This window comes from Dipodomys ordii, unplaced genomic scaffold (genome assembly GCF_000151885.1).
Source record: "Dipodomys ordii isolate 6190 unplaced genomic scaffold, Dord_2.0 Scaffold137, whole genome shotgun sequence".
NCBI lineage: Eukaryota > Metazoa > Chordata > Mammalia > Rodentia > Heteromyidae > Dipodomys > Dipodomys ordii.
This window is the reverse complement of record NW_012267353.1, coordinates 964,073-980,345: the sequence shown is the minus strand read 5'-3', so window position 1 is coordinate 980,345 and position 16,273 is coordinate 964,073. Positions and strand designations below refer to the sequence as shown.

General features: G+C 38.0%; 1 protein-coding gene across 2 annotated transcripts in view; it reads left to right on the top strand.

Annotated features, from left to right (window-relative positions):
- Positions 1-14,986, top strand: part of Ubqln1 (ubiquilin 1) — a 40,626-nt gene extending 25,640 nt beyond the window's left edge. Inside the window, exons 7-11 of one of the 2 annotated variants that reach the window (XM_013031079.1) lie at positions 3,525-3,667; positions 7,777-7,860; positions 8,993-9,108; positions 9,340-9,511; positions 13,049-14,986. In XM_013031079.1, coding sequence (XP_012886533.1) covers positions 3,525-3,667; positions 7,777-7,860; positions 8,993-9,108; positions 9,340-9,511; positions 13,049-13,201 — 668 coding nt within the window. In that variant the 3' untranslated portion in view covers positions 13,202-14,986. The remainder of the gene's footprint in view (positions 1-3,524; positions 3,668-7,776; positions 7,861-8,992; positions 9,109-9,339; positions 9,512-13,048) is intronic. The other variant, XM_013031080.1, reaches the window with a different exon arrangement.
- The last annotated feature ends 1,287 nt before the right edge of the window (positions 14,987-16,273 follow it).

Genomic DNA, 16,273 nt, shown 5'->3' with positions numbered 1-16,273 from the left:
TGGCAATAAGAGTCTCATGGACATTCCTGCCTGGGCTGATTTCAAGCCATGATCCTCAGAGCTCAGTCTCCTGAGGAGCTAGAATTACAGGCCACTTGTGCTTGAGTGAGTGTGAGTGTGTGTGTGTGTGTGTGTGTGTGTGTTCGTGTGTTCGTGTGTTCGAAGCTAGTATTCTGCGCTTTTGGCTTTTTTTTTTTCTTTTTTGGTGGTTAATTGAAGATGATAAGAGTTTCACACTGGCTTCAAACTGTGATCCTCATCTCAGCCTCCCGAGTAGCTAGGATTATAGTTGTGAGCCACTGGCACTCAGCTGGTTTTCTAATTTTACAAAGTATTGCTTTCCTGCCAGTGGGATTCTGTGTCTTATTTTGTTGTTCTGTTTTAGGAGAAATTCTCATTATGTATCCCAGGTTGTTCTGAAATTCATCTTTCTGTCCCATCTTCCTGTCAGTTGGGGGGATAGAGAGTCGATTGCCTTTGTTTTGAGATGGTATTGCTAGTTAGCAATGTAGCCCAGGCTCAAGTTGAATTAGTGACCTTCAATTTCTTTGGAAATAGTTTTACCTTAGTTATTCCATGCTAGGCTTTTTTAGAAGCTCAATTTTGGGCACTCCCATATGCTGGGATTGCAGGTGCATGTCATCATATCTGACTGGGGTATTGGGAGAAGTATTTATTCTAGAAATGTCTACATGTTATGTTCTTTAATTTCATTACACAATAAAGAGTGTTTTCCAATATCATTTGATAGAACATTTTATTTTCAACTGTGCCTTAAAAGTATGATATTCATAGCCTTTTTCTTCATATGGTTGGTATGTATTGATAATTAAGAAAAACAGGATGCGAGAAGGATTTTGTGTAGCCTGAGTTTTAACTGACTCACTATAATTTGGTTTGGAGTACAGTGCTCAGTAGAGTGAAGCAGTGATTAGCACCATAGACTGTCACAAGTCTTCTAGCTCTGCTTTTCTAGTGCCACAGCACCTGTGGGCAATAAATGTATCAGCATGAATGGTCCAACAAAATGGTATTTATAGACACTGATAATGGAATTTCATAGTTTCCATGTTTTAAAAAATAATTATCTTCACTACATTTCCCCCCCCCAATACTGGGGTTTGAGCCTGGGGCCTTGCACTTGTACTCTACCACTTGAGCCATGCTTCCCATTCATTTTGCTTTAGTTTCCTTTTTGGATAGGGTTTCACAGTTGGGCTGGACTGGACTACAGTTTTTCTTCTGGGATGATACATATTTCATCAGAGTTTAACCTATTTGTTGAGATGAAGATGTGCTTAACCTCTTGCCTAGAGCAGCCTCTAACCTACATCCTTCTGATTTCTGTCTCTAGAGTAGCTGGGATAACAAGTTTGAGCTATCATGACCAAACCTTTTTGTCTTTATTATTTCCTCCCTACCCTGCCCCTAATCATTTAAAAATGTAGAAGCAATTCTTACCTTTTGAGATGTACAAAAACATTATATCCAGATTTATCCTGCAGCCTGTAGTTTACCAACTTGTATTAGAGTATTCTTAGCTTCTAGGATGTGAGAAAAGACAAAATTGAGACTTCCAACTTGAGAAAATAGGGAAAAAAATTATTACAAACTGCAGTTGCAATAAAATAGATAAGTGGAAAGAATCAAATGTTTTAAGCTTAATAAAAGTATTCTCATTAGATGGGAGAATCAGAAGAGAAATGAAAAAGTTAAGTGAGTTCACTTGATATAATAACTTAGAAAACATTTAAGTTTAAATATCTAATCAGCAATTGAAAATGCATAAATTAAACACAAAAGAAATACCTATATAAATGAGTTAATCACTACTGAATTTTATATAAATTCAACTGTAACTTCCAACAACGAAATATTTTTATTATATTTTTTATTGTAAAGATACTGTACAGAAGAGTTACAGTTACATGAGTAAATAATGAGTACGAACAAAACTTTTTTGTCGGTCATGGGGCTTGAACTCTGGGCTTGGGTGCTATCCCTGCGTTCTTCAGCTGAAGACGAGCACTCTACCGCTTGAGCCACAGCACCACTTTCGATTTTCTGGTGGTTAATTGGAGATAAGAGTCTCATGGACTTTCCTGCCCAGGCTGGCTTTGAACCGTGATCCTCAGGTCTCAGCCTCCTCAGTAGCTAGGATTATAGGCGTGAGCCAACGGCATATGGCTGAACAAAACATTTTTAACAAGTTCTTCACTCATTAATTGAATCATTACAACCATCCTATGAAGTAGACGCTATTTTTTCCATTTTATAGATGGGGAACAGAAGTATGCAAAAGCTAAATAATTTGCCCAAAGTTGTATAGTTAGGTTGGATTTGAGCTCAGGTAATTTGGTTCCAGATGCTGCTTTTAGTCACTATTCTCTAAAGTCTCTCCCAAGTGTCAAACATGCCTGCCAAATGTGCCTGCATGCATTTAGTGGATATGGGATGGAGACTTTATATATTTTTATTCCTCCAGGAGTACTGTTGACGGCTGAATATGATCCCGTGACTTTGTGTGTGTGTGTAATCCTGGGAAAAGTTGTCTCAGACCATGACCTAGATTTCCATGTGAGATTTTTTTCAAGAATAATTTCAGCATGTCTGAATTTTGCCTTAAACAGACTTTAGAACTTAGTTTTGCCAGTAGATGTGATTTTTACTGTAAATACAACCAGAATTCTAATTAAAGTCATTTTTGTTTTACTAGTATATATACTTTTGGGATCTTGGTTTTAGTTTTTTTCCTTAGTTGATGCATAATATGTATATAGTATAGTTTTTGTTTCCTGCATCTTGTACATGTTCCAAGGCTCCTGGTAGAAGATCTAAATAAAAAAACATTGATACCTGGTAACACATTGTTTTCTTAGACATAAATATGCAAATTTAATGCCTTTTCTATTCTAACGAAGCACTTATTAGTGCTTGCGGATGAAATTTTTACAGTTTGAGGTATAATAGCAAAAATAGCATGAGCTTCTTTTTCCTTCACAATTTCACAGAGATACAGAAATTTTTTCTTATAGACCTTTGCAACCTCTCTGCATATGACTTAATTTTCCCTTATATCAAATTAGTTACCTTTTTGCATAGATTTTGCACGTTGTGGCTTCACTTTTTGGCCCCTCCGAATTGTCAGTGTCATGATTCTTATGCTTTAAAGCCATAACTGAGTAAAATAAGGGTCAGTTTGATAACTGAGTTAGCTGCTAAGTGACTAATATGTAGGTAGATATATAGTATAGACATGACTGACAAAAAGATGGAGCAGAACATCATGAGATTTCATTAATGCTCTCAGAACAGTGTAATTTAAAACTTAGAAATTATTCTGGAACCTTCTGTTAAATTTTGAGAGGTCATGGTTGACCATGGGTTTGGTAACCAAAACTATAAAACAAATCTCTGGATAAGGGGATGATTGTTGCAGTTACTAAAACTTAAGTGAGGGAGGTATTTGTTGTATTAAAGTTTTACTTAAGTGTATGTCTTTTTTTTTTTAAATAAACTTTCAGCTAGTATGTTCAACACACCAGGAATGCAGAGCTTGTTGCAGCAAATAACTGAAAACCCACAACTTATGCAAAACATGTTGTCTGCCCCGTACATGAGGAGCATGATGCAGTCACTAAGCCAGAATCCTGACCTTGCTGCACAGGTGAGTTTATAAATATATTGAAGATGGAAGTTTGAACTTAATAACTGATCATCTTGATTGGGCAAATTTGCATTGTGATGTCTGAACACGCTGGCGATGTAGGCAAACTGCATCTCCGAGTTTTGGGGGGCAGCTTATTTTATATAAAATAAAAACATCAGGGACTGGGCATGTGGCTTAGTGGTTGCCGTTCAGTCCTCAGTACCACGTAAACAAAAATAATAATAAAAAGTAAATAAATCTTAAAACTTCACTGCTGTAATTGGTTAGAACTGCAAGCTTATAAAATCGATCTATGTTAATTAACTTAGGAAATGAAGACAACAGTTTTGGATTGCTTTGTAAGATAGGTGTGTCTGTGAAATGTGAATCTTTTAGAGCACTATCAATGTTTGAAATGTTGTGTATTAGGTGGCTTAGTTTAACTATGTTAAACTTTGTTAAACTATGTTTAGTCAAACTAAACATATTTGTAAAATATCCTCAAATTGTGTTTTAAAAACAAGCATACTTTCAGGAAGAATGCTCTCATTCTTTCCATTATAAGCCACTTCCATTATTGACATTCTTTGTCTTTTACTGATCTACTCACTACTAATATGTTTCTAAAGAGATCATAACTGAGAAAACTTATGTATTGAAACATTGAGCTTTACTTGGAGCTTTAAAACAGTACCAAGCTGGGTGCTGGTGATTCACACCTGTAATCCTAGCTACTCTGGAGCCTGAGATCTGAGGATCGAGTTTGAATCCAGCCTGGGCAGAAAAGTCCCCATGAAACACTTATCTCCACCACCACTCAAAAACCAGAAGTGGCTGTGGCTCAAATGATAGAGCTCTAGCTTTGAGCACAAAGAGGCTCAGCGACAACACCCAGACTCTGAGTTTAAGCGCACACACACACTTACACACACACACACAGGCACACACACACTGATCCTTGACCTCATCCTTAGAGATTTTGATGAACTTGTGTTGGATCTTACTTTCTGGTTTTCTTTTTTTTAAGTCCCTCAGATTCTGTAGGAGATCCCGATCTGTCACATAGATTTTGCACCAGTAGGCTTGATGGAGGATGTGAATTAAGCCTCGGCCATTCATATATTTGCCATTCATTAAAAATGGGCTAAGTTGAGTGTTGGGAATTCGGAATGTTTCATAGTTAATCTACTTTATTTATTTTTTAGTTTTTACTTATTTATTTTGCTGATCCTGGAGCTTGAACTCAAGGCCTGTGCACTGTCCTTGAGCATCTCTGTGCTCAAGGCTAGTGCTGTACCACTTGACCACAGTGCCACTTCCAGCCTTTTCTGTTTATGAGGAATAAAACCCAGGGCTTCAAGCTTGGGAGGCAAGCACTCTACCACTAAGCCACATTCCCAGCCCTAATCTAATTTTTAAATTAAAAAAAATTTTTTTTTATTTTATTTGTGAACATACTGTACAGAGGGGTTACAATTGCATGGGCAGGATAATGCGTACATTTCTTACCAAGCATTGCAGCCTCCTCCTTTTGTTTACCCTTCACATCCCTTCCCAGCCTCCCCCCTCCCCCCCAATCCCAATCCTTCTCCTTCCCCGCCCCGACGTTGTAAAGCTCGTTTTGGACATGACAACTTGTACTTCTCATTGTTGCAATAGGTCCACCTGTATCTTTAAACAACTGGTTAAAAAAAATTTTAATGAATCACTTCATTATATCAGATGACATGTTTTTGTTTTTTAAACCCTAAAACTATATGATATAAAGTATATCTACTGAAGATTAAATTTTCAGTAACTGCTTGTAAAATTGGAAATAGTTAAATAACTAATGAACGATCCATTCATTATTCCCTCTCCCCTACTGTGACCTCTGGACCCTCCCACTTGCTACACCTGAGTTCTATAATTAAGCTACACCTCTTCCTGTTTTAGTGTTGCTTTTTTTTTTTTTTTTTTTTGGTGCCAGTTGTGGGGCCTGAACTCTGGGCCTGGGTGCTGTCCCTCAGCTCTTCAGCTCAAGGCTAGCGCTCTACCACTTGAGCTACAGCTCCACTTCTGGCTTTTTTCTGCTTATGTGGTGCTGAGGAATCGAACCCAGGGCATCATACATGCAAGGCAAGCACTCTACCACTGAGCCACCTTCCCAGCCAGTGTTGCTTATTTTTGAAATAATGTCTGATTAACTGCCTAGGTGTGTGTCTATACTGCATTCCATCTATTTTAGGCTTCTTGTCATTGGTGAAATGGCAGGCATCTGCAACCAAGGCCCAGCTTCCCTCTTATAAGAGTCCATCTTGTAGACTTTCTTCTGGTTGTGCTGGCCTTGAACTATGATCCTCACATTCATAGCTTCCTATGTAGGTATTGCAGATATAAGCCATCAGTGCTTGGCTTTAGCATCGAGTAATATTTGTATTTAAAATATTTTATATTGCCAATAGTTTTATGAAAGTTTCATTAATTTGAAAATTATCAGACTCATATAATTAGTGAATTAACAGTAAAAAAAAGCTAAAAATGGTTACATTTGTTTAAAATTAGTAACAAGGGAAAAATAAAAAACTGGAACAAAATGTATATAGTGGTTATATATGTATGTTAAGGAATACATATTCAATAGTACTGAATGTTCATCTTTTAACATTTGACTTATAATGTTCCTAGCCTTACGTAATAATTTTACATTCTAAGGGGACTTTAACAATTCCCACATAATGATTTTTTTACACTCTAAAGCAAAAATGTTGACAAAGAATATTAGATAAGGGCTCCTTTTAATATAAAAAATTAAGCAACTTTTACAATGTATTCTGTATCAGAATATTACATCACATAGTTTTTTGATTTTTAAGTGTTAGAGATCTTAAATGTAAATACCTAAATGGTATGAAGCCAGGTAAGGAGAAGTATATTCAAAAGAGATGATTTTTCTGAGAAAGAATTGAGTATGTTTGAGGTGGTGGTTTTTTTTTTTTCCTAGATTAGCTTTAGTAACAAATGTTGAAAAGTAAATATGGTTCTTATGTGTTCATAGCCAAGAGGTATTTGACTGATCTAATAAAGAAACAGATTTGTTGGTCTCAGTAGGTATTTTTTTAGTTACTTGGAAATAAACTATATATCCATAAAATATTGTTTAACTTCTTCCTGCTTCATTATGTTAAGTGATCTGCTTTGCAACGATAGATAACTGGATAGAGGGCAACAGAAATTCTTTTCTTTCAGCATTTATATATACCTGCTCTTCAACATGGTTATTTAATTGAGGGCAAGCATTATTTTCTCCCAGACTTTGGGCACATAAATAGGCTATTAGTAAATCATTGTTAGTTGATTTTTCACTTTGGGAAAAGTGGTATGAGATTTGGCTTTTTTGAAGCTGAGAGAATTTATTCGTTTCCTGGTTTTGCTGATTGTGTATTGTAATCTTATTTTCAGGTATCCAACATGTTAATATAAACCATGACTTTTTGCTAATCTTGGTCTTCTTAAATGGATTTACATCTTTCAGATCTTAAAACATTTTAGCATGTTCCCCAGAGGACTGTCGGTGCTAGTTTTGGCTGTTTTTGACCTAGCAGCTTCATTTCTCTGGCAAGTTGGTTGATGTTTTGTGGTGTTATTTTTCTGGACCTACTATTAGCTGTTTTGTAATAGGTAGATACAATGGTTCCAGATCTGGATTTTCTCTGTGCTTGCCATTTGTGTGGAGGTTTCTAAGCAAGCAAAATACATAGTTTTAAAATATATTGATGTTTATGTTTCTTCTGACAGTGTAGCTGCAAATACATCATCATAAGAACCAGTTACTCCCACTTTTCTTTCCAAGGCAAAAATTCATCTTTGCACAAAAAGCTAAGAAAATGATTGCTTTTATTTTTTAGGATATTGCATGTCATTACCATATTCACCATTCTTGTTGAGAGAAAGGAGACCTCATTTTTGTTTCTGGTTTTTGGAGATCCCTCGGGATAGTATATTCCTTTTTCCTTTTTTATCTACATTCTACCTTCTTCCTTTTCAAATGCCAAATTAGGCCTCTGGAGGAAGATAGAATATTAAACAAGGTACATTACTTGTTTCAGATATTTCTAGTTAAAATTGTTTGAACACTTGCCCCATAGATGATGCTGAATAATCCCCTATTTGCTGGAAACCCTCAGCTTCAAGAACAAATGAGACAACAACTCCCAACTTTCCTACAACAAGTGAGTAAGAAAAGATGCTAGCTATCTTCCATAATGATTTGCTTGAAAAACTTTGATGAATATTTTCCTTGCTCTTTTCTGGCTGATAGCAAAATGCAAAACAGCATATAAGTGCTGTCAATTCCTTGCAGAGAATTCAGCTTGATCCTACCTGATTCCCATTTCACTGCTGACATTTTGCTGTATTTCTGAAATGTAACTTGTGAGGAAAGAACCATCTTGTTTTTGAGGATTTAGGATTTTGAATGCGTTGTTAATATCATGAGCCATTTCCTTTCACCTTTCTAACTTTGAAGTACTTCCTTGTGTTACATTATACTTTATGGTTTAACTACTCTTGAGTGACAGGAAAGAGCTACCCTATTCTATTTTATAGGTTCGGTTTGGTTTTTTCTAAATTAGTAGAAAGCCTATTTTCTCTAAGGGGTAGAACTCATTTCCTTAAACTTGGAGTTAGTAGGAATAAAATTGTCAGTGTTGTCATGTAAGGAAGGTTTTATTATAAAAACGTACCTAAGATTGCCATGGTGTTTTATTATTTAAGAAGATAAAAGAAGTTATTTGTGGTGTTTTTGAAATGGTGGTGTTTATGTAAATGATTGTCAGGCTTGTAAACCATTCTACAAGGTTGGTTAGTGTCCTTGATCTATTGTGATGATGTAAGTTTAGTTGGTCAGTCAGGTGGTGGATATTTGGAAATAGGTGAAATCTGGAAACTCAGGACACATGTGTCATCTTCAAATTTGGAACTTTCGTTTGAGTATACATTACTGGTAATTAGTACCAAAATCACTTGGTCAGAAGAGGAGTATGTGGCTCCAAGCACCTTTCCCCCTCTCCCCCCCAAGAATGAAACTTTGCTTTTTTTGAGGAACAGAATAGTTGTGGTTTTCAAAGTAGTTCTGAAATGGCTTTTATGATTGATTTGGGAGGTCAAGTCATGTTTTTTTACACTAGGTTTGCTGTTAAAGAAGATTTGTGTTTATTTTGGGAAGAAGTTAATGGATTACCAGGGTCTGGGAGTAAAGTTTTTAATTTTCTCAAAAAAAAATAGCAACAACAAAAAAATAAAATTTCACCATTTATTTTCCTTTTCTGAGACTACTTAATGTTTCATTTTTTTTTCTCTTAGATGCAGAATCCTGATACATTATCAGCAATGTCAAATCCTAGAGCAATGCAGGCCTTGCTACAGATTCAGCAGGGTTTACAGACTTTGGCAACCGAAGCCCCCGGCCTTATCCCAGGGTAGGACTACTTCAGGAAAGTTTGTGCATAATGGCTACATTGAAGATTTCAGATTCAATATTCTTTTGCCTTTTTTGTTAAGAGTGCTTTCAGTTTTCAATGTTGCAAGCGATCATTTTAAGAGGCTAATTTAGCTAATACTATGTTAAAATATAACTGATTTACCACCTGACCTGGCTTCTAGTTTTACAAGAACTTGGGTTTGTTACTTACTAGTACTTTTTCCCCTAGATTTAATCCTGGCTTGGGGGCATTAGGAAGCACTGGAGGTCCTTCAGGAACCACTGGAGCTAACACTGCACCTAGTGAAAATGCAAGCCCCACAGCAGGAACTACTGAACAACCTGGACACCAGCAGTTCATTCAACAAATGCTACAGGCTCTGGCTGGAGTAAACCCACAGGTAACAGGGTTGTTTAAATTTCTCATTCAATTATTAGAAATTTAAAATTTCCAAAAAGGAAAGGACAGTAGCTGCCCTTCATATTAGACTAATGAAATTTTAAGGAATTGAATGTGGAAACATATTGTACAGATTATGTTAAGTTGGTTGCTATATCAGATACTAAAGTGGCGAAGAATGCGTTAGCTTATAATTTTTTTTTTCTTTTGGCAACACTGGAGTTTGAACTTAAGGCCTTTATTTGCTAAGCAGATACTGTACCATTGAGCCATCCTACCTCCAATCCCCCTCAGCCCTCTTTTCCCCCCCATTATTATATTTGAGAGGGAATTCCACTTCTGCCCAGGCACATGCATAGACCTTGCTCTGCCTATTTCAGGCTTCCCATTATACCTGGGATGACAGGTGTATTCTACCATGCCCAGCTTCTACTGGCAGATGGTGTCTTGTGAACTTTTTCACCTGGGCTATCCTGGACTCCCACCTTGGCAGGAAGAGAAGCATTTGCCGACTCACCCAGCTATTGGTTGAGAAAGGGATATGCCTTCAAGGCTGGCCTTGAACTGATCTTTCCCATCTTGGTGTCTTAAGTAGGCATGGGCTACAGACCATAATTTATAGAAGCATCCTTTAAAAAAGTACTTTGTTGAAGTCCATGCTTGAAAGTCATTTGAAATGGTTTTGTTTTATGAAAGTTTGTCAGGAATAGAAATTTGATGTCCTCAGTACTGCAGGACAACTGTATCGGCGTTTCTTTTTTACTTTGAAAAGTTAGTTTGTATGTCTTTGGGAGGGTAAGGGGAGGCACAGAAACAGCGGGAAAAAGGGTGAATAAGTCAGCAATGGTACTCACTAGACATTGTTGAAAATGAGCTACATGGGGCTGGGAAGGTGGCTTAGTGATAGAGCGCTTGCCTTGCATGCATGAGGCCCTGGGTTCGATTCCTCAGCACCACATAAGCAGGAAAAAAAAGCCAGAAGTGGTGCTGTGGCTCAAGTGGTAGAGCGCTAGCCTTGAGGTGAAGAGCTGAGGGACAGCGCTCAGGCCCTACGACTGGAACCAAAAGAAAAAACGAAAATGAGCTACACAACTTGTGGATGGCTGGGAGGGAAAAACTGGTAGAGAGCAAGGGAAAGGGTGACATTGTCCAAAAGGAAATATACATTTTGCCTGACTTATGTAACTATAACCCTTCTGTTTTTAGCATTTTCAAATGAAAATAATAAAAAGAAAATCACTGATCCCATCCATCATTTTATCACTCCTGTGGTAACTTGTGTTACATGTCTACCTCAAAAACAGGGACCCCTTCAATATTGTTTATGTGGTTATAAATATTGGCTTTTTACTAAGAGCCTACCATTGGACAAAGATATTTATAAATGAGGTGTGCATGTGTGCGCACATGCATGCATGTACTGGTCCTGGGCTTGAACTCAGAACCTGATACTGTCTCTCAGCTTTTTTTGCTCAAGGCTAGTACTCTGCCACATATTTCTGCTTCTAGCTTCTTGTTGGTTAATCGGAGATAAAACTCTCATAGATTTTCCTGCCTTGATCCTCAGATCTTAGCCTCTTAGAGTAGCTGGGATTACAGGTGTCAGACACTGACGTCCAGCATTATAAACTGGTATGATGAGTTGCCCAAACTTCTGCATGTGGAAAAATGTTTCAAGGCCTTGTTTTGTTTTTTGAGGGACAGTACCAGAGCTTGATCTCAGGGCCTTTTGCTCTCAGCTTTTTTACTTATCGCTGGTGCTCTACCACTTCATCCGTGCCTCTAAGAGTCTCTCTGACTTTTCTGCCTTGACTGCCTTTAAATCTCAGTCTTCCAGGTCTCAGACTTCTGAATAGCAAGCATGAGCAATACAACCATGAGCTACAAATACCCACCTCCTAGATTTTTTTTTTTGAGTCTTAATGCAATAAAGGGAGAATGCTATTTTATATGAATTCTTGGTACCTAGGTGTTTGAATTCTTGGTACCTAGGTACTGAGTTTTGGACAGAACTGTTACATAAATTGAACAGCCTATAAGCCTCTCTCACCATTACCAGGTAGAACAGGGTTGTCTGGATATTCATGTGTTTTTGTTTAGCCTCATTCCCCACTCCTCACCACCCTTCCCCCCACCCTTGGTTGTGGGGCCTGAACTCTGGGCCTTGGCGCTGTCTCTCAGCTCTTTAGCTCATGGCTAGCACTTGAGCTACAGCTCCACTTCCTGCTTTTTCTGTGATTAGCCTCATTTCTGAAGAAAGATACCATGTGGTTGAATCGTCAGGATTAGAAGTATAGTTTGTGGATCTGAAACTAGAATTCAATAGCTAGTGTTGAGATTGAGCCCATATTGTAAACCTCATTGGAACATTTTTTTTTTTTGCCGGTTGTGGACCTGAACTCTGGGCCTGGGGGCTGTCCCTCAGCTCTTCAGCTCAAGGCGAGTGCTGTACGGCTTGAGCCACAGTGCCACTTCCGGCTTTTTCTGTTTATGTGGTGCTGAGGAATCGAACCCAGGGCCTCAGGCATGCAAAGCAAGCACTCTACCACTGAGCCACCTTCCCAGCCCCTGGAACATATTTTAACACAAGGGAAGGGCACTCAACTGGTCAGTAGCTACATAAAAGAATTCATTCAATTTCATCTATTTGTATATATGTTTTTAAATTTTTCTTCTTGATCATGAGCTTCTAAGATAATGTAGTTTTATTGTTTTGGTTTTTTGTTGGTCATGGGGCTTGAACTCTGGGCCTGGGTGCTGTCCCTCAGCTCTTCAGCTCAAGGCAAATGCTCTACCGCTTGAGCCACAGTGCCACTTCTGGTTTTCTAGTAGTTTATTGGAGATAAGAGTCTCACAGACTTTCCTGTCTGGGCTAGCTTTGAACCGTGATTCTCAGATCTCAGCCTCCTGAGTAGCTAGGATTACAGGCGTGAGCCACTGGCGCCCAGCAGTGGTTTTATTAGTAAAGCTTGACATGATCGAGGCTAATATGAGATGCAGATTTTTTTTTTTTTTGCTGGTTTATTGGAGATACGAGTCTCACGGACTTGCCTGCCTAGGCTGGTTTTGAACCATGATCCTCGTATCTCAGGCTCCCTGAGTTGCCAGGATTACAAGTGTGAACCACAGGCACCTGGCTGCAATTTTACTTTTAAGAACTTAAAATATGTTTAAAGAGATAGTACTTTAATAGTTCAGTAAACCAGCATGTGTTATCTAAAATATATTCTAAAAAGCATTTTAAGTAGCTAATTGTCAGTGGATTAGCCTGTAATCCTTACTTAGGAAGCTAAGACCCAGGAGTTGGGCTTTGAAGCCAGCCCATGCAGGATAGTCTAAGGGAGTCCAAAGTGACTACAGAAAGCGAGTCTAGAGAAGATGCTGAAGTGTGGAACATCCAGCAGCTGTGAGGAAGAAAGTCGAGTGAGTGTGAACCACCCCCCCCCCCAAGTTCAAACCCTGACACCAGAAAAACTGAAAAGTTGTTTAGATGTGACATGGACTGGTTTGCTTTAGAGTTTGATTTTTCTTTTAACAGCTACAGAATCCAGAAGTCAGATTTCAGCAACAACTGGAGCAGCTCAGTGCAATGGGCTTTTTGAACCGCGAAGCAAACTTACAAGCCCTAATAGCAACAGGAGGTGACATCAATGCAGCTATTGAACGGTTACTGGGTTCCCAACCATCATAGCAGAATTTCTGTATCTTGGAAAAAAATGTAATTTATTTTTGATAACGGCTCTTAAATCTTTAAAATACCTGCTTTATTTCATTTTGACTCTTGGAATTCTGTGCTGTTATAAACAACCCAATATGATGGCATTTTAAGGTGGAGTACAGTAAGATGTGTGGGTTTTTTTCTGTATTTTTCTTTTTTGGAACAGTGGGAATCAATGCTTTTTCATTTAAGGCTACTGCATGCATTAAACACTTCTGCATTTATTGTAATTTTTTTTAAAAAACACCTTTTATAATTGGGTGAACAGATTTTTGTCCTGCATCTGTCCAATTTATTTGCTTTTTAACATTAGCCTATGGTAGTAATTTATGTAGAATAAAAGCATTAAAAAAGAAGCAAATCATTTGCGCACTATAATTTGTAGTAAAATATTGCTTATTGTGACTTTGGCATGTATTTTTGCAATGCTGTAAGATTTATACTATTGACGATTTTTTTCTTTGTATACAATACAGTATGCACATTTGGGATTGCATTTCTAGAAACATAATAGGTTATATGAGCAAAAACACCTGTAACCAAAAAAGTAAAGATAAGGAAATACTCCCAAGTATTTCCTAGTTGTATAGAATCTTACAGCATCTTTGATAAACATCTCTCAGCAGAAGTGCCAGTCAGGTTTGTTGAAAATAAGGAAAAGCTGATTCTGGTTATCTGTTATAGGACATTTAATTGTGTAGACAACATAATGTAACTTTGTCTCAGCATTCACAGATTGACTGTAAATTACCTTAATCTCTGTGCTTACTGAAGGAGCACTGTAGTATACCCCAAAATGCATTTGCCTAGGACTTTTCAGCTTCTCCCATAGGTAGTTTAATAGGCATTACAATTTGTAATTGAAATGTTGCTTTCACTGAAAGTGTTGATGTTTCAGTTTTTAATTGCCACATAAAAATAGAACTATCTTTTGGGTTTATCAGTTTTCTCATGTACAGGCAATACATGAATTTAAAATGATTTGTGAGCCAATTGTTTCTGAAGTGTTTGGATAGTTCTAAGAAATAGTTAAATATTGTGCTTTTCAGATCCTCAGAGAAGGGTGAATGGGGGAGGGGGGGTAAGACGGAATCTATCTTGGATTGGGCCAGCCTAAACTAAATAATACTGGCAGCCAAGATTCTGTTAGGATTTTTGTGCATATAGTGTAGTAATGAAGTATCATTCGGGGTGAAAAACAAAGAGCCGTTTAAACAATGTTGAGTACATTTGGCTAATCGCCTTTTTCTTCCTTTCCCAAAGAAGTTCTGTTTGTCTAACTCTCAAATTGTTGGGGTGGTACATTCCTTTAGGACCAATTAAAACATAACTTTAGGGTCAGAAATATATTTGGCTGACTCTGGTTCAGTATTCTCTTAGGTCATTATATTCTCTTGTGTACAGTTACAGGAAAATTACAATGTTAAAATAACCTAAAATGAATTCAGACCAGTAAAATCAAGGGAAATACAAGTTGAATTCCATTACTTCTGTAAGTTGCTTGCTTCTAAAAAAAGGTCAGGAGGCCAGGTTGCCCACCAGTGCATTCACTGTTTAGACACTTTCCCCAAGAGGAAAGCATGTACGAAGGTCAGGGTGGAGGCATGCTTAGAGGAGGTTGTTATGGATGGAATTCATGTGTCTTTGCTAGACTTTTGTACTGGTGAATGGTGGTGTACAGTGTGGGACAGTGTCATAACCAATTTGATGATTTATTAATCACAAAATAACAATAAATCTCTAGCTTTCACAACTTGATTTGTCTTGTCTTTTGTAGAAAGAAAAAAAAGTATTCATTTTCCCTAAACATTAAAGGCTATTCGAGTTGATTTAGCCCAGATTTTTATCACAATTCATTCTTCAATGAATTTTTGAACTCCAGTTAAAACATTGTAAACACCGTTAAAAGCTAGCCCATCAGGAACGGCTGTGTATTGGGCTCCATTTATCTTTTGATTTCAGCTTGTTTGGCTTTCAGTAAAGCATCATGTTTCCTTTATTGTAAATGGTGATGGGGCCTGCTGGGTTGTCTGCACTAGGCAATCTGTAAGCTGCTAGAGTGACAGGATTTTTGTTGTTTGTTTTTAATATGTTTATCTTAGATTTAAACATTTGGTAAAAGGTTCAAAATTAGGAACTTTTCACTTTGTGATATGAAATCCACACATAGTAGATCAGAAGGGCTAGAGAAGGGCCCCTGATTATTGGAAATAATAAACATGGATACCTAGCTCAAGAAAATAAGTTGGGGATGTTGAGATGATTTGGGGAGTTAAGCTACAAAGCAGATGTAAGGTAGATACGGGATGAGAGCCAGGAGGAGTCCTGAAAGCAAGCAAAGAAACTTAGTCCCAGGGAGTTTGGTGTAATAGGCTGTGTGAAATCCTGCTGCTTCATCTACTCACCGTGGATGGAGCATTAACCTTTGGACTTACCAAAGGGGACCTTTACAGTTACAGCTAGGGGTTTAATGGTGGGGTAAATTGGGGACTGACTGAAGAGGCATCAGGGACTTCTCCCTCCTTTTTTTCTTTTTTGGAGGTATTGGGGTGAACTCAGTATCTCACCCTTGCTAGGCAAGTGTGTTATAAAACCACTGGAGCCACGCTGCTGTCCTTTACTTCATAATTTAATATGGTCCTGCATTTTTGCCTATACTAGCTAGACTACACAATTTTTACATCTCCCAAGTAAATGACAGGATTGTGCCACTCCACCTGGCTTTTTGGTTAAGGTATTCCTTCATCTCCTTCCCCCACCCCCCACCCCCTTACATACTGGACTCTACCAAGTGATCCTCCTGATCTCTACCTCCTGGGACTATAGGTGTGAACTATGCCTGGGAGGAGGCCCAGTTTTGGGAATCAGAATTGGGGCAGTGAATAACTAAAGGGAGAAGTGTGGTGGTAATGCAGAAGTTTGCATTATGTTTGTTTGGTTTTTTTTGTTTTGTTTTGGGGTTTTTTTTTTTTGGGTCCGGTCATGGGGCCTGAACTCTGGGCCTGGGCGCTGTCCCTCAGTTCTTCAGCTCAAGGCTAGCGCTCT